We start from the raw sequence: 27,272 nt of genomic DNA on the forward strand, positions 1-27,272 counted from the left end.
AGTGGTCTAGTGGCTAGACTGCTCGTCGGGTTAGACACCGAGTGTTTACCAGTACACGTAATGGTCCTGGGTTCAAACCAGGGGTGGGGATAGTACGGACCACTTATCTATGGTAAGCCCGTGCAGTATCTTTTGTTCTTTTTATTTTTATTTTATTACCGTAGTAAAATATGTTGGGAAATTATTTTGATTTTTTGATAGTGATGGGGCTGGGAATAGACAGTAAACTGTGATGTCCTGCGTCGTGTGTTGTTGTAGCGCACGTCTACCGAAATTGTGTCATTTTAGACCTTTTCCGATTTATTTATGGTGGTTATTATAGATCACCACATATCATGTGCTTTGTAACTGCTATGTTGTCTGGACAGTTTACTTTGGCCTTTAGGTTAGGGACAGCCGGTTCGCTGATGTGGCTGTGACAATAAAAGAGATCTTCTTTGATGCTTTTTCTTGCTTGTTTTAAGAACAATATCTGAAAAGCTTCTTGTATCCTCTAAATTGCATCAATCGGTATATATATAAGGGATAGGATACTTAGCCTCTGAAACCCGGCATAATCGAACCCTCAATTAATGGCCGGTGTTGCGGACAAAAGGGGAGAATTTTGTAAGCAATCATTCAATAATGGTGAGAAGCGGCAATACTAATGATTACATATAGGTAGAGACACACCAGGTATTACATACCAAGAGCTACGATCCCAGATAATACGAACTTAACAGGCCGTCTATGATGCCTTCATTGATCTCTGATCATGAACAAGATACTTTCTATATGTAGTCGAGTGATACCATATGATTGAGCCTGCCACAACTCCACGTAAGTCAGCGGAATCCACCGCCTCAATGTGGTCTGTTTGCAAAAAGAACCAAGAAAATAATGGCGATATCCATGACAGAACGCTGGCACTATATCCCCTTCACCGCTGTATTGCGATGCTGGCTAGCCCTTCCGTCATATATTACAAATCAATGACCACCGCGACCAGCTAGACTGGAAGAACTTCCTATTCGCCGCATAAGCGAGATCTGTTTGCTGTCCGCACAAGCTCCCGTGGTGACATAATGGTGCAGACGGGCGGGTCGGGATGATGGCGGGTTGGGATGATGGATGGCTGCGATGTGATGTGGAGATGGATGGCACGGCGCGCGGTGGAACAAGCAAGGGGATTGGTGTGAGGAGTGTCTGGGAAATGATCAGTGCAAGGATGTTTGGGCAAATCGCGTTGTGGGGATGTTTGTTAATGTTAATGGGTCTTGTGGGTGATATTGAACTAGATTGTGGGGAAAATGGTGATCATGAAAAGAGAGAGAGAAGTTTATTGTAACTTGTACTCTTATGTAATGCGGGTTGGTGCATGTACACTTTATTACTACACGTACTACTACTAACTAAGCTCCTTCTAGCTTGCCGGCTCAAAACTCCTCATCGCTAGTCACGGCCTCCTCTTCTTCTTCCTCCTCTTCAGTTCCTTCTTCTTCTTCTTCTTCTTCTTCCTCCTCCTCCTCCTCCTCAACCGGTATCATCCAGACCCCGCCCCCCTCCCCCCTCTCGCGCTCATATGCATCAAGATAGACCCTATCCGCCCAACCCATCAACCCCTCTGCCATTTCATCCGCCGCCACCAAGCTGCGGTCCACCACCAAAAACCTCCTTCTCATCACCTCCTCGGCGCCATCCGGGAGCTCGTCCAGCTTGAGCCCGATCTCGACCAGCCTCATACACAGCTCCTGGGTTCTGACCTGGGCGCTCTCAAGGGTGCGAAGGGCTATAGTCGCGCGCTCTTTCAGCGCGGCGGTGGTGGCAGAGGTCTCGTCTATGGCCGTGAGGGCTTCATGCTGCGTGAAGAGAGCGTTCTCAAGGTGGGCGGTGTTGAGCTCGAGGGTGCTGATGGCGGTGGGGAGGGCCTCCAGGGTGAGATTCTTGGGGGGTACGGTAGGGTCGAGCATTTTGCTGCTGGGGGGCGGGAGCATGGTTGCGGTTGTGGTTGTGTGGAAGCTTAAGGGGGGTGCGTGGGTGAGGGGTGAGTATGAGGGTGAAGTGTCGAGGGGGGAGTGTCAAGTGGGTTCCAGGTAAAGCTGGGTTGTGGGATGGAGAGTTTTAGTGGTGGATTGAGTGGGCGTGAGCACGGTAAAGACAACCTGTAGGTTGTGGTTGATTCCATTGTTTTATAGGGATGTGTTTTTTGGTGTTCTACGTGCTTGGTTGGGTAGGATGGATCTACTGTGATTGATTCTTTAATGACCAACGACATCTATATACTCATATCTACACACAAGCACAAACACCATGTTATTTCAAGATATACCTCGTAGAACAACTTGTATCTCCCCAAAGTTGAAGTCCAAAGGCTTCCTCCGCAGCTTTCAAGACGCCGAGTGATATTCCATGATGACGTCTTGGCACTCTCCCGATCGCGCAGAGCATAGGAAAAATCAAAAAAAAAGCCAGAAAAAAAAAACTCTAAATGCGACGCACCCATAGACAGCTAGGTGAGTAATACATGATCTCTATGGTAAGTACATCTAAAATGTACACTTGATAGATCCATGGTGATTGATTACTCTACAACTTGCCTCTCTGAAGTATCACTCGAAGCATTCGCACGTGGAGACTGCAGAGATAATGCTCCGAGATGAGCATGCAAACTGCAACTGCAACTGGGGGCCCTGAAACAGCGCTTGCCCACTGCCGATTCGCCGCGGTATGCAGGGTCATGTCGTTTTTCTGCTATTGGTTCGTGGGCGCGCGCGCGACTAAGCTAATCGCTTGGGTGGATGACGAGCTACCGGCCTGGCTGGGTAGAGAGAGTACTGGGGGCGTGTACCTACATGAGGGAAAGAAAAAAAAAACCGTTATGCCTCGAGTAGGTACATCATAACGGGTAGATGTACGTCAAGAATATTGAAATGGATCACTGCCAATCACCGCGGGCGGGAACTAGGCGGGAAAAGGGAAAAAAGGGAAGATCGACCCCTGCCTGCTTATCTCTAATCAACCCAGCAACAGCTCACCAGCACAACAGATACACATAATGTTTGACCCTTATTTTTTTTTTCGTGCTTTGAGTTGTCGATTTCACATTTTTGTACGTACAATCAATGAAGGCAGAAAGCTGTCTGTTGTGGCAGAGTTAACCTTGCTTTGTATGTGGGGGGAAGGGTTAAAGCCTCACTGTCCAGTGGTGAGTGGTTCAATCAACAGCACGTTCAAGCCACCATGAAACTTCTGAGTTGCTGCAGTGCCAGCAAGCCCAACCTGTCTGGCACGACCACGCCTCACCCGACGGTTTTCCCACACAACCCCCCACCACCACCACCTGCTTCTTCCCTTTCCGCGCATAGATTTGATATCAGAACGTCCGCAACCGAAACCTTAACCCCCATTGAATTAAGGTACACTATGGGCTGCCCGCTAGTTAGCTGCTGCGGCGGACGGTAGATATGCTTTATGGGTGTGCGTATGGCACGACGAGACGCTCAGCGACGTCATGAGTCGGAGTCATGAACTGTCAACTGAAGGAGGCGTTTGAGGCTCGGTCTCAACTACATGTAAGGGCCATGAAGAAGTGGTGGACGAGAGCTGGGGACGGTGGCACTGGGAGGGAAAGGAAAAATATGAAGCAGTAATTATAAACATGCGAACCATGGCTCATGATGCAGTTGTTGCTGTTGTGGGGCTGGGGAGCTAAAAATGGGGTTTCTCGGCGTGGCGTCGCTAGCGCGGGTGTCAAGTGTTGCGGCTCGAGTTAAGGGTTTCAAGCGTTATTGAGGCTCGCTCACACAAATTCGCGGTGGCACTAGCGAAGCAGCTGGGAAGTTCGTAAAAGGAGAAACAAAACAAAAAAGAGCACCTCAAAAATGCCCTTTCAGGCCATAAAGAAAGGGGGCGGACTGGTGTTTCTGCCAAGTGACAAAAAAGGAAACAATTAACAATGTTAAGGAATAATCGGCGACATGAGTATTGAAATCGTTGATAGGGATCGATGAGGCAGACAAAGCATCCCCGCACACCGTGGCCTTAGGCGCTAACGGGAAAGGGAGGTCGCTATTTTAGACTAGAAGTCACGGACAGGTGGCTGATTGGGTCACAAATATAAAGCTTTAGAGCTTCGGTATCCTCTTGACAGATCAATCAATCAACAGCTGGCTTTTCGTCTCGTCTCCGGTTCACGGTTGAGCCACTCAAGACTCTGCTTTGTGACAATCATGAGAATAGAAGAACCTCTCACAGTGCACAGCCTCCCACCCTTTTCTTCCTTCTCCATGGCTTTAATACCATGATCATGGATGTTGCAGTACTGCAGGGTACATACAGATGGTTGAGGGGGTAGGTAATATGGGCGCGTATATTCAGTCGGCTTGCCTGGGGCAATAGGCCGATTAACCCGCAAGGCCCGCGGAGCGTCAATAATCCTTGGAAGTCTAACGGTGGGATCGGTGTTACTATGAGATCGTGAGGGGGGGAGGATGAGTAACTATTTGCGGGGGCCGGCGATGGTGGGGAAAAATGGTATTCCTTGATAAAGGAGAAAAACCTCGGAAGAACGACCGTAACGGCCGGGCTTAAGTTCTGGAAAAGCTGCTGAGATCGTGAACAGATATGGCTTACTTCATGGAGTGCTCGGTTGTGAAAAAGGTTTGAAACTTCAAACCTGTAGAGTAACGCTAATGTACTGGGTAGCTACTGCAGCTTGCTTGCAGAAACTACTGTATGTTACTTACCTCTCACTACCTACCAGCTGCTGCTCAGCTTGCTTGGTGTCGCTGGTACTATCTCTTATTTGCCTCTGCGCGGATATCTACTCCTTTACTTCTAAACATCAAGAATGTTGTACATGTTTAACACTCTTTTGTTTCGTCTCTACCCAAGCTGAACGGAGGTGCGGCCAACCAGTCAAGCACCCAAGAATGATTGAATAATCACACGCTTTGGCAAGCCTAGCTGGATGAATAATTCTGAAACAAGAAATACAGTGGTCCCTGATCATCACTACTACTCTCCACCCCCTTGCGCTCGAACCTACCTAGACCATCTCGCCACCCCATGAGGTCGTCGACGCTTAATGTGTAAGGGCAAAGCTAGAGAAAGAAGGAATACTGGGGAGAATTTGAGATGCAACTTTCCTTACGGCGGGGAGTCCCGGAAAAAAGTAATACCCCCGAAACCGGGTGCTCCGAATAGAGATATCGGGAAATGCGCGCCGTCACGAGTTCCTTCACTTATAGTACTCTTCTAGGTGCCGTAATATATCCTTGTTAGGACCAGGCTGCAATAATAAATTTCATCATGACCATTGCAAGTTTTCCTCTTCACAAGCAATGGATGGGTTCGTCCGCATGTTTGCAAAACAAAATGATTGGGGGACAGGATCTGATAATTATTAGATACCTGACAAATTCGGACAAAAGTCCTATAGAACACATGAATATATAGTTACAGGCAGGGAAACATGCTGGACTTTCCTGAGGCGGAGTATGGCAAATACAGAAACAACAGAACGAATAAATAGAGGACACAAACCTTGACACACAGGTGTCCGTCGCGCGCGCGTGAATGCGTACTATATACCCACTATGCGTAGTTGCTCCATACACACGTTGAACTATAGTAACTAGTAGTTCAAGTAGCGGGAAGGTGGTTCCTTTTGAGAGCGATCCAACAAACTCCCGGGGACAAGAAAAAAAGAACCTATAGAAATCCCGGCCGTTTGGCGATTGTTTATCTGCTATGATACCAGAGACAATGGGCATCGCAATTGTTGCACCAACAAACTTCTCGCACATCACACTAGCTGGGTAGCTGGGGGGAGAAAAACCTTCTCTTGTTACCTCACCCCTGGTGCTAAATGCCCCTTGTTTCGCGAACTCAATAGTACAATTTGCCGGCACGGGGTCCTGATTGGCCATGAGGACGAGGTGTGATATGCAGATGCGAGGGCAGCTTGGGCATGGGACGAAGAGTCAACCAATAGAACCTGTCAGCCCCCTGCCGCCGTCGTTTCGGGCAGCGTGGTAGTTGCACTAGACGCACCCACCACACTTTAGGCTGCCTGCGATGATTTTTTTTGGGAGTGTACTGCGATGTTTGGCCGCCCCCCCCAGGAAACTAAAGGGAAAACGACCCACCCCCACACCCAATCCGCAGGCTCTCCCTTCTCGATCCTCCATTTAATTCACTCCTTCTTTTCTTGTCCACCTGCACAGCACCCCCGACACCTTCTTCATATTCGCTGTGTACTCTTCTCCGACGGGCCGGGTCCTCTTCCATTCATTCCTTTCGTGCTCCTCCGCTTTACACCATTGTGCATCGTCACTAGCTAGCCAGGACGCCCTTCATTTTTTTCTTACCTTTTACTTTCGATTCTACATTCTCTTCCCACCCATTGATAGCTTACTTTACACGTTGCTAGCCAACGTATCGATCCACCCTCAGGAAAAAAAGAAGAAAAAAAAAGGGAAAAATAGGAGCATATTTCCAGGCGGAAGCTTAAGAATATATACGACTTCAGATCTTGTCACATTGCAGGTTTCGAAATACCCTCCTCCTCCCTAAATTGCCGTCGCCTTGTCCACTACACACCCTTTCGGCCATTTCTCTTCAGGAAAAACCCCGCACGCACGCAACGCACTATCTTGACTTGCTCCGGCGGAATCTCGCAGCGCCTCCTCCTCCACCCTTTGCAGATACTAGTAGCAAGTCTCGGCGGGCCTTGTAACTAAAAACCCGTCTACCTACCAAACCTAATCTTTCCCCACCCCGCAGTTCTTTCCTAGATAAAAACGGGGAATTACGCCTTCCTGAGTGAAACGTTCAATTCTTGAATATATATATATACTTTATATATATTCCACTCCCGGAAAAGCGAGGAAAGGAGACTTAGCTCAGGATATATATATATTTTATATATAACCTCCACCCCTACGTCAAAAGCTAAACCACCTCCAAAAACCACCTCCACCTACAAAATGGCTCTCGGAAGATCAATCACCAAGAAGAGCTCCAAGTACGGCTTCTCCTCCGAGAAGTCGGAGCGCCGCTCCTCGATATCAAAGATCCAGATCTCGTCGCCCGTCGAGCTGATATCCACCACCAACATGATCTCCTACACCTCGCCCTCGCTGCGCTGCTCAATGTCCCACAGCTCCATGTCCTCCAACGGCTCCCCCACATCGCGCAGCTTCCCCTCATCGCCCTCCTCGCCATCATCACCCTCATCCCCCTCCTCCGGCGAAGAGACCGACCTCTCCTCCGCCGAGGACTCATACAGCCCAAAGCACAACCACCTCTCAACATACTTCTCCCCCTCCGCCATCCCCACGCCCCCGCCCCGCCGCAGCCACAGCACAAAGTCCAGCAGCGCCAGCGGCTCCTCGTCGCGGCGGCAGCGCCCCAGCATCGACACCTCCACCTCCCCCGCACCGCTCGCCAGAAACCCCTCGCGCAACAGGTCGGCCCCGCTGGCGTCGGCGACGATGCGCAGCGGCGGTAGCCGCGCCTCGCGTTCGAACTCTAACCCGTTCGGTGCGGAATTGGCGAAGGTGGCGGAGATTGCGGAGGAGATGGGAACGGATATTCGCGACGCGGAGGAGGAGTTTATGTATATGCACGGCCTGCACAAGTTCTCGGCGGTCGACTATGCGAGCGAGATTGGAGGCGTGTTTGAGGATGAGCTGCCGGTGATGAACGCTGGGTGGATATGAAAAGAAAAAAAAAAAAATTCGCGATCGACCCTGAATATCAAATCGGGGTTTTTTTTCGTTTATTTTTCATTTTTCCATTTGGTGTTTTTCTAATTATGGCGCTATTGTGTGGGGTTCATGTCTATTTTTTTTAAGGTTCGGTTAGATGTGGTTCTTTTGCGATCACTTACCCCTGGCGAGCGGTGGCGGCAGAAACGGCATCTCTTTGCTTCTTTTTGCTGCCGTCCCGATCATTGGCGGAAAAAGCGACTCTTCGTGATTGGTTGGAATTATTCTTTTGACACTCATTTTTACCCCTTCTGTTTCTTTGAGTTGATCTCTACACTTTTTTTTTTCTTCCTCTTTTTGGCGGCATTAGCTTTTGCTGCCCTGACTTTTGCTTTTTCGCTTTTTTGTTTTCTGTTCCGGGGGGAGAATTCCGAGTAATTGTTTTTTTTACTCAGCGAAACACCCCCCGGTTTTGTACTTTACTCAACCCGTTTTACCCCAGAGCTGAAGAGGAAGAGGAAGAAGAAGAAAAAAACATCGATTTACGGCTGGCTTGGGGAGTGGGGGGAAACTTATTACCCCTTGTTCACGTTTGGACGAGCGATGCCGGTTTTTGGGAAGGGGGGGTTTTTTGTCTTTTTTTCGTTTGCCTTTTTTTTTTTTTCTCCATACCCGCAAGTTAATCCTTCTTCTTGGATGGGAAAAACGGGATGTCTAGCTAGCCTCTGGGTTCTCTAGTTCATCTCGCTTTTCCCTTTCTTTTCTTTCTTTACCAGTGCGGTAATCGATCGACGATTTTGATACGTCTTCTTTTTTTTTAGCGGGTTTTTTTTTCGCGTTTTTGTTTATTTTACTTACTTCACCCACTCTCATTGATATACCTTATTTTTTATGTCCTTAGCGATGATATTTTATTTTTTTCACTGCTACCTGGAGTGCAGCATCTAGGAGCCCGAAGGGAGGAACGGGAGGGGAAGATGAGGGGTCTGCAGAGGGCTATTTGTAGTACACTGTATATATGCATATAGCTATTATAGCAGATCCGCCATTAGTTTAGTTTAGGTTAGGCTCAGGCATTCCCGTAGCAAGAATATATACCCGTTTTATCTTACATCTTTGTGCATCTAGGGTCGGGGCTGGCGGTGGTGGTGCATTGTGGTGAGGAATATATTGCGTGTTGTATACCTACCCGTCGAGCTGCATACAATCAGTCAGGCCTTGGTGCTGCACCAGCTGAGAATCAGGAGCAGGATCGTTGAGGATCAGCCCATGGGCTGAGAGCGCTGAGGTGAGAATTTGTCAGTAGGGGCATAGTACTCGTTTACCACGAAAAGAACCAGAAAATGCAAGTGACGGAAACAGGAATAGTTTGTATGAGAGATCACCACCACTCCATACAAATAATCCTTGCCCTGAGCAACTGCATTTTCTGGTTCTTTTCGTGGTAAACAAGTAGTATGTATGTATACTGCAGCAATAATAACAAATAATGTATGTACTCGGCCGCCTCATTCAATCTGCGGGGTGGGGGCCGTGCTATTGGTTCCCTGGGCGACTATCGACGACGTCTTGTCTCGTCTCGTTTCATTAATGTCCGCGGACGGGCAGATGAACGAACGGTCGGACGGTCGGACGGACGTTAGGTAGATCCCCCAGTGTTTCGCGCTCGGGCCGAGTGGGCATGAGCGCAGGGCATCTGACACGTGCAGCGATGTAGCTTGTATGTACATGTAGGGACAAACATGTACATACATGTAGCGTTTTGCTTGGTTTACGCTACTCCCTGAGCTAAGCCGAGATTGGCGAGCCCGGGGCCGAGTGCGATGCTTTCGGCGTTTGGCGGGGTGTTTCGGGTTTGAGCTTGAACGGGTGGCAGTTAACGTAGGGGAGTAGTGGGAGATGTAGTCGGCGAAGAGGCAGCGTGGGAGAGAGAGCCAGATAGTGGGGATTCGGGATGTAAGGAGAGAAACTGGTACGAACGTACGGACGTGACTACGATGTAGGTAAGGGGAGGCCCCAACGTCTAACCCACAGCTGCGAGTTTATTTTTTATTCGGGACCGATGCAAGGAGGACTTTGCTCTAGGCCGTGATGTTTAGTAGTGGGGGCATAGAGGGGTAGCAGGAGTGGAGTGTTGGAATGGTAGGGCTAGGGGCGGAGTGGCAAGATCGGCAGACGGTAGTGATTCATGGTGTATCACTCGGTGTCCGTTTGTGGCGTAGGCTGACTAGCTGCATAAGTTCTTGGTCTGGACCCTGCGCATGACATGACCCGCGCGTAAAAAAACAATGCGCATGCTTATTTCTACCCGAAGAAATAAAGCCTTAATTTTCCTGCCCTGTGCTTGTATGTAGGAGAGCGCGTGTGCTGTGGTAGTGAGAATTCGTGGTGGTGGTGGCCGTGGTAGGTGTTTAATATATATCTATCAGCGCAGCCTTAGGATTACAGTGAGAACTTACACGTTGTCACACCTAGACAACCCGAGAGGACTCATCTAACTCTACCGGTAGAGGGTGCTCTGCTCCGTTAACAACTGCAAGCTCAACTGGCTAGCCAGCAGAGTTCGCAGACCACCAATGGTGCAGATTTTAATCCTCGAACATGGATGAGTTCATATAAAACTAAGTAGATTAGTGTCTTTCTTTCTTCATTAATAGATTAATGTCTTTATCTAGAGTAGAAAAGAAGCGATGAGCGGTGCTTGTTAGTTGGGTGAAAAGAAAATGAGAGAAGCAGAAGAAGATCCTATTTATAGCTCGCTGTCGCGTTAGAGAACAACTTGCTTCTATAACAAAAGTATAACTGGCCAGAAAAGATGACAGTTGTAAAGTACACGTAGTTATCCCTAATAACAATACCACAAATAACAAATATCCTCATGATCACGAGCAAGACGCACGACCAATCCCCTCCATCGGAGGCCATCCGCGGATATGCAATCCCCGATCATGAGTATGTCAGAGTAGCTATCTATCGATCTAGAACTCTTACCACCCCTCCACCTCTTCCAGCCGATTTAGAGACCCGGGTATCCATATATAGCTAGCCATCGCATGTATGTGGCCAGTGGTTAATCATGAAATATCACTCGACGCCGACAACGCAACAAAAAAAATGGACCAAATAGAAAAATGCCCTGTATACCCCGGCGGTGTACACTCTCCAGTATTACTCTTAGCTACCCTTCTTCTGTAATTTTCAAAGGTACCTCCTATAAGAATCATCACCCTATATGGGTACAACTTCTCGGTCCTTAGTGGGCCCTTTTATGCATAAAACAAGATACAAGTACTACATTCAATTTTATTACAATTAACATTTAATTTCTTGCTCTTTTACTTTTATCTATATACCTACATCCCCGTAAGCGGCCCAAAAAAATATTTCTAAGCAGAAATGGAGCAACAGGCCTCGGGGGGAATCGATCGAACCCCGTCTCCTCTGGCAAACATCCTACTAATACCCGATCGGGCGCATTATTTAATTATGCTACCGGAACTGTTGCGGGTATAGCGGCTACTGGAGCGGATGGTAATGGCATATCTAGAGAGATAAAGAGATCGAGCTGGTGTCACTCCGTCTCGGCGTCTGCTTTAGGGTGGGCGGTATTTTTTCGAAGATGAGGCTTAGTAGCCATAGTGAATGTGAGGTCAGCTAGATCTAATCAGTCAATCTGCATATATCTATCGATATCAATCAATCAATAACGCGCCATGCATATCTTATCGGCCAACCAACCAATCAATTAACCAAGCTAGCTAGATCTGATTTACCAGCCGTACGATCGCGAGTGATGGCGTGTGACGATAAGCAACCCTACATATCTATGAGTAGTATTGAGAAACTCTCTTTTCTTTTCCGAATAAGGATAGCCAGAGAGACAATCAAACCTGGTGTTAACGACAAGTACGTGTGCTAAATAGGGTTAATATTAATTTAAAGAGGCAAGCTGTGAATTTTGTTATGGTTGGGAAAGCTATTAGAATATATGTCAAGACACGTCACAACGGCTACGTGGTTGTAACCGGTTCAGCATATGTGTTAGTTTTGGGCCCCTATAAAGCTAAGCTGCGGCACCGACTTGATCCAACCATCATCATCATCATCACTCGATCTCTCATATTCTTGCATCTACAATTTAAAGCAATAGAGCGTCCAGACCCCAGAAAGCGCGACCTCGATCACAAACAGCCTGAAACAGTGTCACCCGTGTAAGGGATACTGGTTGATATGTGGCGCGTCATGAGTGATCACTCGGCACCGAAGAAGGAGACGGCCCGTACCCTCATGGCCAGCTACTACATATATTTGGATTGTGTCAATGGCGTTATATGTCTCTTCTTTTTTAGTGAGTGTGCTCCATAGGATTGTAATGCAATTACTAAAAATAAGAACCTGTATGCACGAATGCCAGAATATTGGATAAAGTGATTAATAACTATAATTTAAAACTACAGCTATTATACATTCCTTATGTGCACCCGCTCAAACTACCACCTAATATCCCGTCCCAAAAACGCCCCTCAGCTTCACCGCCACCAGCTCCCTCGCGACCCTCGCCACCGGCGTCTGCCTCAAAGCGTTTACCGACCAAAACCCATGGAACGTTCCCTGTGCCCTCAGCTCCGTTGTGTCGACTCCAGCCGCGGCCAAATGCTGCGCAAACACCTCGCCCTCATCCCTCAGCGGATCCAACTCCGCCGTGATCACCAGCGTCGGCGGGAACCCCTCCAGCTGGTTTATCGGCGCCAGCAGCGGGGATGCAAGAATCTCGCTGCGGCGGGAGACGTCCGGGGTCCATGCGTCAATCATCCAGCGGATAAGCGCAGCAGTAAGGAACGGCCCGTCGTGGAAGAGTGTGTAGCTGTCGGACTCGCAGGCGAGGTTGGTGACGGGGTAGATGAGGGCCTGGTAGAGGGGGAGGGTTGTGTTGCGCTGGAGGGATAGCAGGGAGAGCCCGATTGCCATGTGGCCTGCGTATAAATGTTAGCCCAACTCACCCACTTCTATCCTGGGGGAGTGAGAGATACCTCCGACACTGTCGCCAACAAACGCAACCTTCTTAGCATCCATCCCGTACTCTCCCGCATGCGCATACAGCCACTGCAGTGCCGAATACGCCTCCTCAATTGCAACCGGATAAACCGCTTCTGGCGCCCGCGTGTAGTTCACAAACACCACTCCCGCACCTGTGTCGTGAACTAAGCTCACGACCGCCTGTTGGTATACCACCGGGTCGCCTAGAATCCACCCACCGCCTATAATACACAACCAATGATCAGCAATCCACTTCTATACCAACAACTTAATTTGTAGTGATCAACCTAAAACTCACCATGTAGATATAAAATCGCCGGCACCAACTTCCTCCCTCTGTGCTTCGGGAGGTAGATATGCAGATTTAGGTTCCCCGTGGGGCCCTGCGGGACGTTGAGCTCCGTGTATACGACCGAGCTGAGGCCCGGGTTCGTGGGGATGTTGAAAGCGTCAAAGGCATCGCGGGCGGCGGAGTAGCTGAGGTTGTTCAGCGGGGTTTGAGAGCCGAGGTTATCTGCGACTGCCTGAGTTGACGGCTCGAGAGGGGGGACAGGCCCGAGGCAGGAGGCGGGGAGGGTGTTGTTGCATTGGAGGGCGGTGGTGGGAGAGAGGAGGAAGGACAGGAGGGGGAGGGAGAGGAGGAAGAGGAGCTGCATGGTGGAGATTGTTAATGGGTAGGTTTGGATTGTAGGTTGGATTAATTGGAGCTCTGATTAGTTGAAGCTGGAGATAGCTGCAACTGATGGGGAGACAATAACAGCGGGATAAGCAGCTTCTTAAGTACTTCGGGGCCCACCACTCACCGTACCTGCATCCTTCCAAGTAATAAATTATCAATCAATCAATTTACCTATGTACAACTATACAAATCCATCCATCCATCCATCCATCCATACACCCTCCTTCCCCGCCCCCCTCCACACAGCCCGCGGAGAACTTACGAAATAGCTAACCAACAACCCAATCAAACCTGTACCACAGAACGCCATACATACAAACCGTGCCGCAATGACTCTGTTCCCCCCTTCAATTTCCTCTTCCCATACATCTGATGTACCTTCCGCAATCAACATTCTTTTGGATTTTCTTGGGCTGCAGTTGTAATAGGCAATTAGATCCTACGATGAATTGAGAAGTATATCGAGGCCTAGATTTTGTCTAGATGTTTGAGTTGTTTCTAATAGCACAGCACACAGTACACAGTTCATAGTACATAGTACACAGAGTAACACTAAGTACACTAAGTAAATGTACATACTCGCACTTGCATGACGGGGCTGATATTGCATTGTATACATCGACTTGGCACGTTCTGCAACACCGCCAAACTCGAAGAACTGGCTATCTCCGTCTAGGGATTACCACTTGGGTGATTGGTTGAATGGCATCAATCTGCTTTAGAAATTTCCCATACATATAAGTAATTTTAACCTAGCCAATTTTTCGTTATGGAGGTGGCTTACTGCTGTGTTCACAACCGTCAGTATTTGTTGTATGTACACGCACATCACATACATACACGATTGGCCGTTCTCTATATGTAACAAGTAGTAGAGGCACGTCATATCATACATGTACAGTGATCCTCGATTGAGCCTCGGGATATATTTCTTTGATTACAATTACAACTACAATTACAATTCCACTAATCACAATTATCTGGTTCTGAGCATTAATAATTCACAACCCCTCCATTCCCATTCCCATTCCCATGCGCAATATCTCGGCAATCTACATCTAGCCATGTATGTACATAACGTCTCACTCTCCCAAGGCGTGCTGCTATAGGAGTCACTGATATCGTAATCACCCGCCCGCCCGCCCGCAACGCTCACTTTTTTTCCTGTGCGACAAGCCTGTTCCGAAGCGGCGCGGGTACCTACAGACGGTGCCGTCATTGTGCATGTACGGATTGAGGGGGAGGGGAGCGAGTGAGTGGATTTGTAATTGGGTATTGGTTTGTTGTTGCTGCGCCAGAAAACACTAGCTTGGATTTGGTTGGGGTGGTAATGATAATAATGCCTTGAAAAAAACGGTAATGATAATGGCGCTAGGCCCTAGGTATATTGGCGCTTTAACTAACTCCCCACCTCTCCCCATCCCTCCCCACCCCACCCCACCTCTCACCCTCCCACCCAACCCAACCCTACCCCTACCCCGCCGCTCCCGCCCCCTGCAACCTCTCCAACGTCTCCTCCGCAACCCTAATCGCACTCTCTGGAATCCCTACGCCGCCCCAACGTCAGCACTCTCCCCACCCCACCCCCTCCCTCTCCCCAGGGTCAAAAAACCTACCCGCCAACAACGCAACCTTCAGCGCATGCGACTGCGTATTCACGCCCTTTCGCAGCTTGTGTATATACTCAAACGACCCGTCCTCGGCCTCCTCGAGGTCCGTACAGTAACACCCGACACTCTCGAACCCGGGCCCGCGCACCATCTCTGCCAGCTGGTGGAAGTGCGTGGCGAAGAGTGCGCGCGAGCGGTTGATGGTGTAGAGGTGGTGCAGGCAGGCGTAGGCGACGGCGAGGCCGTCGGCGGGGGTGGTGCCCCGGCCGACTTCGTCCATGATTACCTGCCAGGGTTAGGGCGCAGCTTATAAATCGGATATGGGAGAAATGGTGGAAATGATATATATGGTGGTATATGGGAGTGGGGATGGAATGTGAGGGCTTTTGGGGGATCGGCAGACGTCATGCGTGCCCTGTATGCAGGGGATAGACTGCCGCACCCATCTTGACAGTTCCCCCATCCGGGTATGCAAACACCTCCAACTACACCGTGCTTACAATACCCTCGGTCAAGGGGGGTGGGGGTAGGCGAGCGAGAAAAAAAAAAGAAAAAAAAAGATGGAGGTTTTAATCAAACTCACAAAAGACCTCGGCGTCGCCTGCTTCAATATCTGCGCCGTCTCCAGCATCTCAACCATAAACGTTGACTGATCCCTAAACAGATTATCTGCGCTCCCTACCTGTACTAGGTTAGAGTCATATCATACCCCCCCCCCCCCCCCGCTGCCGCCTCCAACATAGAAGAGAAAACATACCCTACTGAATATCCTATCCACGATGCCAATCTCGGCGTACTCGGCAGGTACAAACGAGCCCGTCTGTGCCAGAATCGAGATGAGCGCGTTCTGGCGCAGAAATGTGCTTTTTCCCGCCATATTCGGCCTGGTGATGTCATTCGAGTCAGACGACGACAATGATGAAGAAGAAGAAGATGAAGATGAAGTAATAATCGGGGTAAAGGGTTTTCAAACCCAGTCACGATCCAAAGTCGCTCTTTATCACCGACAAAACAGTCATTGGGCGTAAACGTCCTTCCCTTCGCCCGGAGCCCGGCCTGGACCATCGTATGTCGACCGCCAACAATGTTATGGGTCACCCTAGAACCTATTAGACCAGATACACGGAAAGAGAACGACAAAGTGGGAGGAGTTGAAAGATATCGAACCCAAGATTCAAGATAGGCCTGACGAGGCTCTGCTCTTGCGCCAGCGCTGCAAAGGAACATGCGATATCAAGCTCATCTAGTACGGTTGCATTCCTACGCAGTTTCAGGAGAACTTTGATTACCTACTCTCCTCCCCCGCCGCGCGGTCAGACTGATAGCCAGGAGCATAAAGAGTGGGCGGGTGGGACATACAGCTTCACGGAGGTTCTTGAAAACGTTCTGTTCCTCGCCTCTGATCTGTTGGCGGAGTATGTCCATATCGCGGCCGAGTTCTGTCCATTCCTACATGGCCGGATATTTTTGTCAATGATGATTATGATGCTTACGATATGGGTGGGCGGTTGGGTGGGTTGTACCGGTAGGTGGAACGAGCGAGTGCTCTTGCTGATACTGACTGATTTGGCGTTTTTGAGGATTTCGTGGGCTGCGTCGACGTCTTTACCTTTCACGTGGCAGATGTGGCCGTATCCGGGATTCCATCGCAAGGTCAATGATGGAACATCTACGGTCCGAATCAGCACATGCACATGTGAATGGAGCAAGTAGTAGTGTGGTGTGGTACTCAGAGAGTTGCGTAGGTTCTCCTCCATTTCATCTCGCTGTTTGTCCAGTTTCTCCAGCGTCTTATGGAGCTTCGCCAGTGTAGGTGAGGCACTGAGACATCACAAAAATTACTACTGAAAAGGGGGGGCAGGGCACCACCCCCCTCAGAGCACAAGATTGAATAAGCCAATTTGATACGATAAAAAGACGTGATGGGAAAGAAACAAAAACAATATATCTCTCTAACACAAATGATTTCTCTCGCAGTAACAACAATAACAAGGCTATGGCTTTCAATGGCAAACCTTTTCTTCATAATCCACGCCTCCTGCCGCTCCTGATCCTTCCCCGATAACATCCTGCGTTTCCTCAGCCCCGCGGCCGCAGAGCTCAGGATCTCCTTGGTCTCAGTAGTGCATGGGTCCTCTAGGGCACTTCCACTGCCCTCCTCGTCTTTGATGTCTCCAATAACCTCCTGAACCCTCGCAATCATCTCTGCAGCCTCCGATTGCTCATTGCGCTGCTGCTGCATTAGCCCTTCCTCGTCTATAGATCTAGTGATCTTCTTGGCAAGTGTTAGCGGGATATCCAGTCTTTTGAGAAGCGCCCCCATACTCGCCCGATGCAGGCGGTTGGTATCGGATTTGTCTGAGTCTATGTTGGAGGTTAGTAGCTCCTTAAGGTCGTTAGTAATATGTATGGTTGTTGCCAGGGCTATCAGGTCGTCCGCATCTCCTCTCCCTAGAGTAAACTTCTGGACGATTCTTTGCGAGTCATGGCTCTTTTTGAGAAGATGGGTTACTTTTTCCCGGAGCGTGGGGTTGTACCGGAATGTTTCAACTAGGTTGAGGCGGCTGTCAATTATGTTGATGGATGTGACAGGGGAAGCTGTGATGGTGGTCAGGGATTGGAAATGGAAATGATTGAAATGCCGGTTATTGAGGAAGGGGTGTGTGTACTTAGCCTGTTGCTTAATAACCGGGTTCCGGATTTTGTTACTGTTCTTTTGACGGTGTGCAGCAAGCTGCCGACTTGTAGATTATCTCTTAGAGTCGTTTTGATTTCCAGGCCCTTCATTGACCTAGAATCAATCAACATTGTGTCTTCAACGGTCTTCCTAATTGGAGGTTGAAGCTTCATATACATGCCCGGCAGCCGAGCCTGAGCATAACCCAATAGAATATTTCCAGCTTCAACCTCAGGGACACTCATAGATGCCTGTACATCCCTCGGAACAGGTGCTTCCAGCATCTGGTTCCAGTCCTCCACAGAGTTTAGAGGAACCACATCACTGCCCGGAAATTTTGGTTCCGAGTAATAGGTTATAAGGTTCCCCTCTCTCCCAAGTTCCTGCAGTAGATCTCTCTGCCCCTCATTACCGCTCTCCATAGGATCCCTTTCAGGAACCACAATCTCGCGGGGGCCAATCCTGGCAATATCACCACTGAGCATGCCAACGGTACTCTGCTGCGTGAAGAAGTCACCGGTGGATAGATCTAACCAGGCAAGCCCTACTTCCGTACTGAGTGATGAGATTAGGTCAGGCAGCGGGGGCATTGACACCGCGAGGAGGAAGTTGTTTTCGTAGGGGTTCATGAACTTTTCGTCAATCAGTGTTCCGGGGGTAATGATTCGTGATACTTTCCTGTCCCAATCGAGACCGCCCTGATCCGGGTTCTTAAACTCCTCACTGATCGCGACATAGCGCTCATGTTCCTGTACCAGAGCCTTCAAGTACCGGTCCAGCTGATACAACGGAAACCCAGCCTGCCACACCACCGCACACCTCATCAGCATCCCATCCCACCACCATACCAAACACCCACCACCACTACACACACAAACCTACCATAGAAACCAGCACCTTTCCCCCTCCCGCCTTCTTCTTCCCCACCTTGAGCCCCAACAACGGCCCCACTTCCTCCGCATGCTCAAAATACAGCTCATAGAACCCACCAACCCTAGTCAGCAGCACGCACTGTGGAAACTGCCTCATATTATTCCTCGCCTGTTGTATGACCGTTGAGTAGCTCTCCCCGCCCTTCTCGCCCTCGCTCTCCGGCAGCGGTGGTAGCCCACCCGCGCCCAGGAGGCCCTGTGGGAGCTCATCGAAGCGCACCGTCGACTTCCGCCTCGCGCCGCGTGACTGCGGCGGCTTCCGCAGCGGTGCTAGTGGTTGCCATTGCAATTGACGCGCCTGTGGGGTGATATTGCTGTCCGTAGTGCTGGAGGTGAAGAATCTGTAGCAGTGTTGTGAAGGGCGCAGATGTGGTGCCCGGGGACGCGAGGAGGCCAGTATCGAACGCATGGCGTGTGGTGGGGTGCGTTGGTAGGGTTTTGGTACCTGCGCTCAGGCTGCGTGTGGAAAAAGCCAATTGCGGGAGTGCCCTGTGTTGAAGCCAAGTTTTGCAACCCTAACCCTTGAGATATAGGATGTTGTTTTATTGATCACGGCTTTGGCCGTCTGGGGGCAGCGCAGAGCTAGAGTGAAGTGACTACAGTCTCCAATAGACTTGCAGAGAAGGAAGAACGGGGTTTGCGGAATGAAAGGTTGTTTTGCGTAGCTTGAAGCTTGGTTTGTGTGGTGGTATTGAGGATTCGGAGTCTAGTCCACGAATGTTTCCAGAGTGCTTCCTTCTTGACGCATCGTACACAGTGATGAAGTTAACAAGAGTAAAGAATACCTCAGTAGTTTGGTTTAGACAATTGGTCACTTGGTGTTGATAATTCGTCTAGGATAAAACGCTCAAAGGCTTTAAAAAACAATCGAAGAAGACAACATGTCAAGACAACTACATACAAGTATGTAGGCAGATTGGTTGGGAAAAAAGCGACAAGCAATATAAACAAGCTTAATAAATTAAACTTCTGCGCCTCTCCACCACAATACCCCACAACCACAATCAAACTATTCACACGCCCCATCCAGCCCGCTAAAACCTCCAAATAGGTCTAAAACACCAAACCACGCCATCCATCAATTCCTCCCACATCTCCCATACCCGCAAAAAATATTCTTGATCACATCCTATCACTCGACTTCTTACACCTCACACAAAAAAGAACTCGCCCCACCAAACACACCCCCTCCCCCCACAATCTGCACACACCACCCAACCCGTCTAAACCAACCGACATCATGCATACCTGCATATCTCCCTACCTACAGCTACTCTTCCCTACTTGCTCTACGCCATGATGCAGCCGCCAATCACACGTTTTCGTGCCGAAACCCCGAGAATATCGCGATCTTGCGAGCAATTGCGAGATACGATGCCCTTCCCACCTAGAGTAGAGATTCGATTCAGGCCCGGTTCGGTCCGGAAATATGTGGAATGGATGTGTGGATGCATCCCTGTCGTTGGGCTGTTTTTGGCGGGGTGCTGGTCGGGCGGAAAGGCTTCGCTTAGGGGTCTGCTGCTATCTTGGTTGCTTATGGGAGGCGTAGGTCTGGATCTGAGGTGGAGATTTTACGACTACTAGCTTTCCGTTGTAGGCTGTTTCCTCTAAGACATGCTAGAGTTGAGCAGGCAGAGAAAGTAGAGTAAGCAGACTAGCAGTGTCGCACATAACTAATGGAGGTCCGACCACATATAATTCATCACTCAAACAGGAACACACTTCTTGAAAGTTACTTTAATTGGTATCAACAGTAAAAGACGCTACGCTATTAAACAAAAACAAAAACAAAAAGCCAGCAATTACCAATGCCCGAAAAGACCAAAGGGAAGCAAAAAGTTTACATCAGAAGGGAAAAAAGATAAGAGTTATACACCCCTTCTGCAACACCTGTACATTATGAATTATTGCTCTTATTTTTATCCCCTTTAGATGATGTTGCACTTGGCAGGAAGCCCGCAAGGGCCACCCTCCTCATCAACATCTCTCTTCTTCTTCTCTGGGACGACATCCTTCTTTTCTGTGTTTTCTGCTTTTGTTGTTGATGCTGATGCTGCTGGTACGGCGGTTACTGACTTTTCGGGGGTGCCATGCAGTCAGGCGAAGTTGACACGAGCGACAGTCTCGTAGAAGGACTTGCCATGGATCTGAGCAATCTCGAGCTCCTTCGCTGAGGGCTGGCGGGAACCATCGGCACCCTGTAACAGACGCAATCAGTAATCTGAAGGGGAAAACTTAAACCTCACAAACAAAGAGAAAACTTACAGCAAAGGTACCAGCACCCCATGGGGATCCACCGCGGACCTCCTCGTTGGAGGCAAGGATGGGGAAAGCGTGCTTGTATCCGAAGGGAACGTAGATGATTCCGTGGTGGGCGAGGGTGGACATGGCGTTCAAGGCAGTAATCTCCTGTCCACCGCCCTGGGTGCCGGTAGAGATAAAGAGACCGGCGTACTTTCCGGAGAGAGCACCCTCACCCCAGAGGCCACCAGTGGTGTCGATGAAGGCCTTCCACTGGCCGGGGAAGTTTCCGTAACGAGTGGGGATACCGAAGAGGAAGGCATCGTAGTTCTTCAGTTCCGGGGCGGTAATAATGGGGTAGTTAGGCTTGGGGACAGCGTGCATCTTTCCAAGAACCTCCTCAGGAAGAGTCTCAGGAACCCTGAAGAAAGAAAAGATTGTAAGTATTAGGAGATCAATCGACTTTTGAGTAGCTTGCAAGCAATGCTTCAATAGTAGGAATTGAGCATAACTCACTGGAGGATGGTAGCAGAACCACCAGCAGCCTCGATACCAGCCTTCTCGGCCTCAGCAAGCTGAGTAATGTGCCCGTACATGGAGTAGATAATGATAGCGACGCGGGGAGCCATTGTATTAATTTGGTGTTTTCAAAGACTAATTAACTTTCTGGCGAAATGGTGAAAGAGATGAAAGATCAAAGATGGATGATCGAGATTGAGAGCTTGGTGAGTTGGATAGAGAACTGTCGAGGACGGGGGAATAGAGAGATCTTTATATATGGGAATTCCATTGGGGCCACCGCCATACCGGCCGACACTAATAATTGACTTTTTGCCCCGCTGTCCTCTAGATCCCCCTTCCGGGATCCAATAGTAGTGCTAAGAGGCTAAATTTCCCACACGTGTAAGGTGCCAGAAATTTCTGTTTGATCGCTATACTATTTGCATACTGGTTTCTGGTTTGCAGAAATTGTTGATTACGGTCTGCTTAGCAGAGTCTTGATGATCAGGAAGGGGGACTAGTCTTGGCGCACCTCCCGGACGCACGTGCAAGGGTCCTAGTGGGTTTTTTTTTTCGGTGGGGAGCAGCCGATTTGTCACGGTTGCCAATCATTTCATCAGTGCCTACCAAGCCAGCCGCCTTAGAATTTTTTTTAGACAGTGGGGCCCCTCTCCCCAAGGGACTCAACTTTAGTGGGTGGTCCCTGGCGCCAGCGCCGCTTACCTGTGGTTTGGTTGACAAGTACTTTGTAAAGAGCGAAAGATTGCAGCAAAAGCTTTTTTTCCGAGACGTCTGTCTCATGTGGTTCTGGCCGGGATTCGAGAGCGCGCAAATTGATTGCGTGACAGCTTTTTTGCTGCCTGCCCGCCAGCTTAGGTATCATGTCGTAATCAGCCTCTTTTGTTTGAAATTGGGGGGGTGCGATTTGAGAAGCTTGGTATGCGGGCCAGTGTCTCGAATGGCTTACGAAAATATGTCCGTTTCTTACAAACACTCAGAAAGCCAAGCCCTTGCATACACAAATGCTCTACTTGCCGACGACATGGGATCTAAAGATATCGTTTTCACATGGGGGTACGGCGGTACCTAGAGTGCTCTACCTCAACACTGCCAGAGCTTGTCGTCTCGCTTGTCGATAGAGGAAATAGAGAAGGTAGAGCAAGTACATGCATCTAGATAGCGAAACCGAAGGCAGCGGATGAGGGGCCGTACCCCCTCCCCGCACTCATGAATTGATGATGCTTACGCTGTATCAATAATTCATTACCATACCACGGAGAGGCCCAAGAGACAGAGCAGAGACGTCATTCAAGCTGCAACTCGAACCGAAGGGTGCTGATCCCTGCAAATCGACTGGTTATCAATCTGCCTCCTGGTCAATGATATCTACCAACCAGATCTTGGCTCCCCCATTCTCCCTCCCTCTCTCTCTCGCTCAACCGGGGATTCCATCTCTCTCTACACCCTCACTCCACTTTCGATACACACATCTCCGTTCCTACCCATCGGCGCATATATACATCCTGCGTCTACGTTTTGCCTGAGGGACACCAGATAGACAGACAGACAGTATCACACTCTCTCTAGGCAGCAGCAGTATACTAGCAACAGAAGTGCACATAAAAATATGAAGCTCCTCTCCAGATACTTATCAGAGTTCGCCCTCGCCTCACCATTACAGCACACATGAAGACTCGTGTCTACCACTTCTACCTACATATAAATTGGTGACATTTCTAAACACGAGCAAATTTGCGTATGGGCCAAATCCTGCATGAGACCCTTAATTTCGGCGGTATGCAGACCCAGTTGTGTTTAGAAATGTTACGAGCCCACGAATACTCCATCAAGCACACAAATCGTGAATAATCCACACACCCCGTCAGGTATTGTCACATAGAAAGTGTGCTGCAAGCATTACAACCTCAGGTCATGCACAACCACACACCCACAGCCTAATTTAAGCATAAAGTGCATATATAAGCCGACAACATCCGCGACTAAACTGTATGTTTGATATCCGCCCGTTGAAGATATATAGAATGGGGATATCCGGCTGCGGCGGCAGCGTATTTGATGGTGCGGCAGGTTGGTTTCGAATAGCGAGTCTGTGTGGGAGAGGGGTAGTTATGCTACACGCGTTGAGGGAATTCTAGTATTGCCCTTATCGATGCCAGTGCTGTTAATTACTCTGACTGCTCAGTCGCTTTTTGTGACTTTTGGAAACTGAAAATATAGGTTTACAGTACCTCCAGGCCTAGCCCGGAAGATAAATACCACACCGTACCCTCCCTTCGTACAGAAGCGTTCATCACGGAGGAGCTCCTTATGCGGTTTTTACAATACGAATCATCATCAGGAACATTCAATTGCATATATACCATAAAGCTCCTAGCTCTGTATTCAAGCCCACCGGAAGCTTAGACTAAGTCCGCTACTGACAAACCATCGCCTTCAACCTCCGATACTAACATTCTAAGGATTGAAGCTAATCATACCAGTTCTACAATTTAATTTCTCGGCGCTCAATATATCACTTTTCAACAGTGAGCTACTACATGTATTCATGTTAAAACTCACGGTATCAGAGATTTAGAGAGATAGTAAAGAATCCAACATGCGAAAAAGAAAGAGGAAAATTCAATTGTTTTTACTAGGAATCAGAATGTTTACGTTTCCACAGGATATCCGATGGCTCGAATTACTTAGGTACGAGTGATATGTCAATGCGTTTACTTCGATCGTCTATTTGATCCAACAGTGCCGGTATTACTATATGTATACTTATATATATGTGGTCGGCCCGTGGATCCAGCGGCCCAATATCTACACGTAGCTAGCACTAAGATCCTCATTCTCTCATTCCTGAACATTGATGTGGTTTATCGTGACGTCGAAAGACCGCCGAGCTATACGTAAGAGAGGACTTATTACTCAGAGATCACCGTCATACGCCCTTACTGTCAAGATATATCCGCACCATTAATCTCCCACAATTATGTTGGCTAACTTGGCAACAACCCCCATCCACCGCCCTGGTTGGGCCAAATTATATTTCACATGTCAATGATGCCATTACAGATCCATACATAAATAATAATAAAAAATACTTGGCAACGCCTGGGCACCTAGAAATAATTGGCTGTCGTAAAATAGTAGGGACACAGACCCTTTGAGGTTGTGCGAATCACCATCTATGACTCGGCCATCAAACTCAAATTTTGATTCGTTAATAAACTAAAGATTCTGCACTTTCCCCCTCCCATTTTTATCAGGCACTACCGCCGCCGTTACTAGTGCACTGTGGTCGTTGCGTGATTGCGGTGGCCAATTGAAGATAATGGCTGGTGTTGATCATTTACCTTTCGTGGGGGTTGTTACTTCTGAATATAAGAATATTAAATGATGTAACCAACCAGATCTATGCGTAAAACAGGCGATCCTACTCACACCTTTGACATATATCGAGTGATGACTTGTGACTGCCTATAATAAACAAATATATGTGGTTGCCCGAATTGGATCAGAATAGTAAGCCTGGTTATAATAATCGATACTGTTTCGATGGGTTGCATTATTTGAGTATTGGTATGATGAATTGAGATTATCTAGCTACATTTTAATTTCGACCTCTTACGTACTGTAAAGCAATGTTGGTTGAGGCTTCTGGGATTTTCTTTGGAAAAGATTCAGCAGAGCATATGACACGGAAATTATAGAAAAATAGTCATTCATCAATTTATTATTTGAATTATTTACTCTATCAGGTGTTGCCGATTCAACGCTCTTTATGTTAAGTGATTTGGATATCGGAATTATAATAATCATTTTCAACTCCATCTATAGAGTGCCTAGACAACGAACATTGCCCGACGGTTGCACTTCACGTATCTTGACAATAGTTATTCAGCATGGGACTGGGTGTTTTCGAGTGATATGGTCGGACAGCTTTCTGCGGGGGAATCTATTTCACTATTCATCAATTAGCATGTTTCCAACAAGAACTGCGGAAAAATTGTAAATGAGAAGAGGTTATGGAGGCGTCATGAAAAAATTAGAGTGTTGTTGCGTTTTTATCTTCAACAGATTTGTAAAACCCTCAGGGTTAAAAATATTATAATCCTTCGCCATGGTTGGGTGTAGGGTATAGGGAAATGGATGATAGAAAATAAAAGAGTAAATGACTAACCTTTTAGCATGGGCATATATTAATGCTACATGTTAGTGTTAGTGTTATAGGTTACGTATCATATCACAAAATTGTATAGTGAAATAATCGGGCCCAAAACATGATTTGTTTCCATTGGTCGATATATTATTTTAAAACGTTTAAATGTTTAGTCGAACATATCACCGAAACCACCTATTGATTGTTAATTACTAGTCAACTTATCAGAGAGGGATTTGGATAGATTACCCTCGTCAGACTCCTCAGCCTCCTCCTCGGGCTCATCAGCCTTGGCGGCGGCAGGGGCATCGCTGGAAGAAGCGGCAGCGGCGGCCGGAGCGGCAGCAGCGTATGCATCAGGGTTGGCAATGCGGTCCTTGAGCTCATCAATTGCCTCCCAAGAGTACTCGGTTCCAAGAGCTACAGCAATAAGCTTCTTGTAGCTGTTGACAAGGGAGTGGGCAACTGAGGGAAGAGTTGGGTAGTTGGCTGCCAAAGAGATGGTGGCAATGGTGTTGACAGCAGACAAGAAAGTCTTGAGAAGCTGGCTCTCCTCAATGTCCAAGACAGAAGGGGCGAAAACCTGACCCTGGTCGTAAACCTGGGCAATACCCATTCCGTAAGTGAAGGGGGAGATGTTCAACATGTTCAACAAGGTAGCCTCGGAAGCTCCGACCTTTGAACCAGCTTCGACAAGCTTGAGGTCGTTGGTGATTTCAATGGTACCACGGGCAATCTTGGTTGGGATACCGAGAGCCTGGAAGAAGGAGGTCTTTCCGGGTTCCATACCAGTGTTACCGGCAGGGACATAGACATCTCCGGGGGCAATGGCACCGGCACGAGCGGGGGCAGCGACCTTGTTGGCGAAGATCTTCTCACGAATGGTCTTGAGGTCTTCGTTGGTGAAAACGAAACCAACATTGCCTGTAATTGATTACTGTATTAGGAGAGATCGAAAATTTGTAGAATGGGGGGGAGGCTGACCCTTGACGTGGGGAAGAAGACGCTCGTACTCGGGGTAGTCGGCCATCAAGATACGGAGGGCACGGCGGACCATGGTGTTCTTGCCCATAAGGACAACACCCTCGCCTCTCAAGGAGCTACGAATCTCGTGCATCTGCTGGGAAGAGACCTAGATCGAAGAAAATAAAGAATTAGACATCTCCGAATAGACATGTGAATTTTTGGATTGATTGAGAAATGCTTACATTGTCGACGGTAACGATGAAAATACTTTTGTTGTCTTCGAGGAGACCCTTCAACTTCTCGAAGTATTCCTGCTTGTTAGTCTTGACCCCCATTTCTTCTTATTTGATGAAGAGAGGATATTTAAGGTTCAAGATAGTGGTTTTGTGTATGTATTTGGTGTCGATTACCGAAGATGAAATTTCGTCACATCGGTTTGACTACCTGTAGTTGTGGTGTGTGGTCCCGTGGAGGACTGCCGAGGAGGGAAAGTCTTAGGGCAGGCCCTAAATACAACCCTGACCCTGATCGGGGCTTAGTAATCTGACAGGTGACGAGGATCCTTGGGCTGTGGATGGCGGCGCCCAAACAAGAGCCACAGGGACCCGATCGGGGCCAGCCTGGGCAGAGCCGCTGCGTGTAGAACTACAGGCTCCCGCAGAAGAGGCAGAACATCATTATCCCTGTAATATCATAAAACACCCTTGATTTACATCGTGGGAGACTGTTATCGTGTTGTTCAGGAAAATAATTATTATGCACGAAGCTGT

General features: G+C 48.5%; 6 protein-coding genes across 6 annotated transcripts; 1 reads left to right on the forward strand and 5 right to left on the reverse strand.

The window, feature by feature from the left end:
- Window positions 1-1,415: 1,415 nt before the first annotated feature.
- On the reverse strand, window positions 1,416-1,973 carry LAJ45_07651 (uncharacterized protein; the record flags this gene model as incomplete). Its single annotated transcript, XM_046117207.1, has 1 exon — window positions 1,416-1,973. One exon carries the CDS (start codon window positions 1,971-1,973, stop codon window positions 1,416-1,418), a length of 558 nt encoding a protein of 185 aa, XP_045969503.1.
- A 4,995-nt stretch (window positions 1,974-6,968) lies between these two features.
- Window positions 6,969-7,703, forward strand: LAJ45_07652 (uncharacterized protein; the record flags this gene model as incomplete). Its single annotated transcript, XM_046117208.1, has 1 exon — window positions 6,969-7,703. One exon carries the CDS (start codon window positions 6,969-6,971, stop codon window positions 7,701-7,703), a length of 735 nt encoding a protein of 244 aa, XP_045969504.1.
- A 4,485-nt stretch (window positions 7,704-12,188) lies between these two features.
- On the reverse strand, window positions 12,189-13,384 carry LAJ45_07653 (uncharacterized protein; the record flags this gene model as incomplete). Its single annotated transcript, XM_046117209.1, has 3 exons — window positions 12,189-12,664; window positions 12,722-12,949; window positions 13,027-13,384. 3 exons carry the CDS (start codon window positions 13,382-13,384, stop codon window positions 12,189-12,191), a joined length of 1,062 nt encoding a protein of 353 aa, XP_045969505.1.
- A 1,496-nt stretch (window positions 13,385-14,880) lies between these two features.
- On the reverse strand, window positions 14,881-19,035 carry LAJ45_07654 (uncharacterized protein; the record flags this gene model as incomplete). Its single annotated transcript, XM_046117210.1, has 12 exons — window positions 14,881-14,954; window positions 15,024-15,303; window positions 15,601-15,699; window positions 15,775-15,901; window positions 15,991-16,116; window positions 16,185-16,306; window positions 16,377-16,466; window positions 16,541-16,686; window positions 16,747-16,838; window positions 17,033-17,615; window positions 17,687-18,494; window positions 18,577-19,035. The coding sequence occupies 12 exons, from the start codon at window positions 19,033-19,035 to the stop codon at window positions 14,881-14,883; spliced, it is 3,006 nt and encodes a 1,001-aa protein (XP_045969506.1).
- A 1,687-nt stretch (window positions 19,036-20,722) lies between these two features.
- LAJ45_07655 (uncharacterized protein) lies at window positions 20,723-21,496 on the reverse strand (the record flags this gene model as incomplete). Its single annotated transcript, XM_046117211.1, has 3 exons — window positions 20,723-20,824; window positions 20,892-21,288; window positions 21,384-21,496. The coding sequence occupies 3 exons, from the start codon at window positions 21,494-21,496 to the stop codon at window positions 20,723-20,725; spliced, it is 612 nt and encodes a 203-aa protein (XP_045969507.1).
- A 3,774-nt stretch (window positions 21,497-25,270) lies between these two features.
- Window positions 25,271-26,837, reverse strand: LAJ45_07656 (uncharacterized protein; the record flags this gene model as incomplete). Its single annotated transcript, XM_046117212.1, has 6 exons — window positions 25,271-25,340; window positions 25,558-25,582; window positions 25,723-25,731; window positions 25,786-26,460; window positions 26,521-26,668; window positions 26,745-26,837. The coding sequence occupies 6 exons, from the start codon at window positions 26,835-26,837 to the stop codon at window positions 25,271-25,273; spliced, it is 1,020 nt and encodes a 339-aa protein (XP_045969508.1).
- Between the last annotated feature and the right edge of the window lie 435 nt (window positions 26,838-27,272).

The sequence above is a fragment of the Morchella importuna genome, assembly GCF_003444635.1.
Source record: "Morchella importuna strain M04M26 chromosome Unknown Morimp01GS025, whole genome shotgun sequence".
In the NCBI taxonomy this organism is placed as follows: Eukaryota; Fungi; Ascomycota; class Pezizomycetes; order Pezizales; family Morchellaceae; genus Morchella; species Morchella importuna.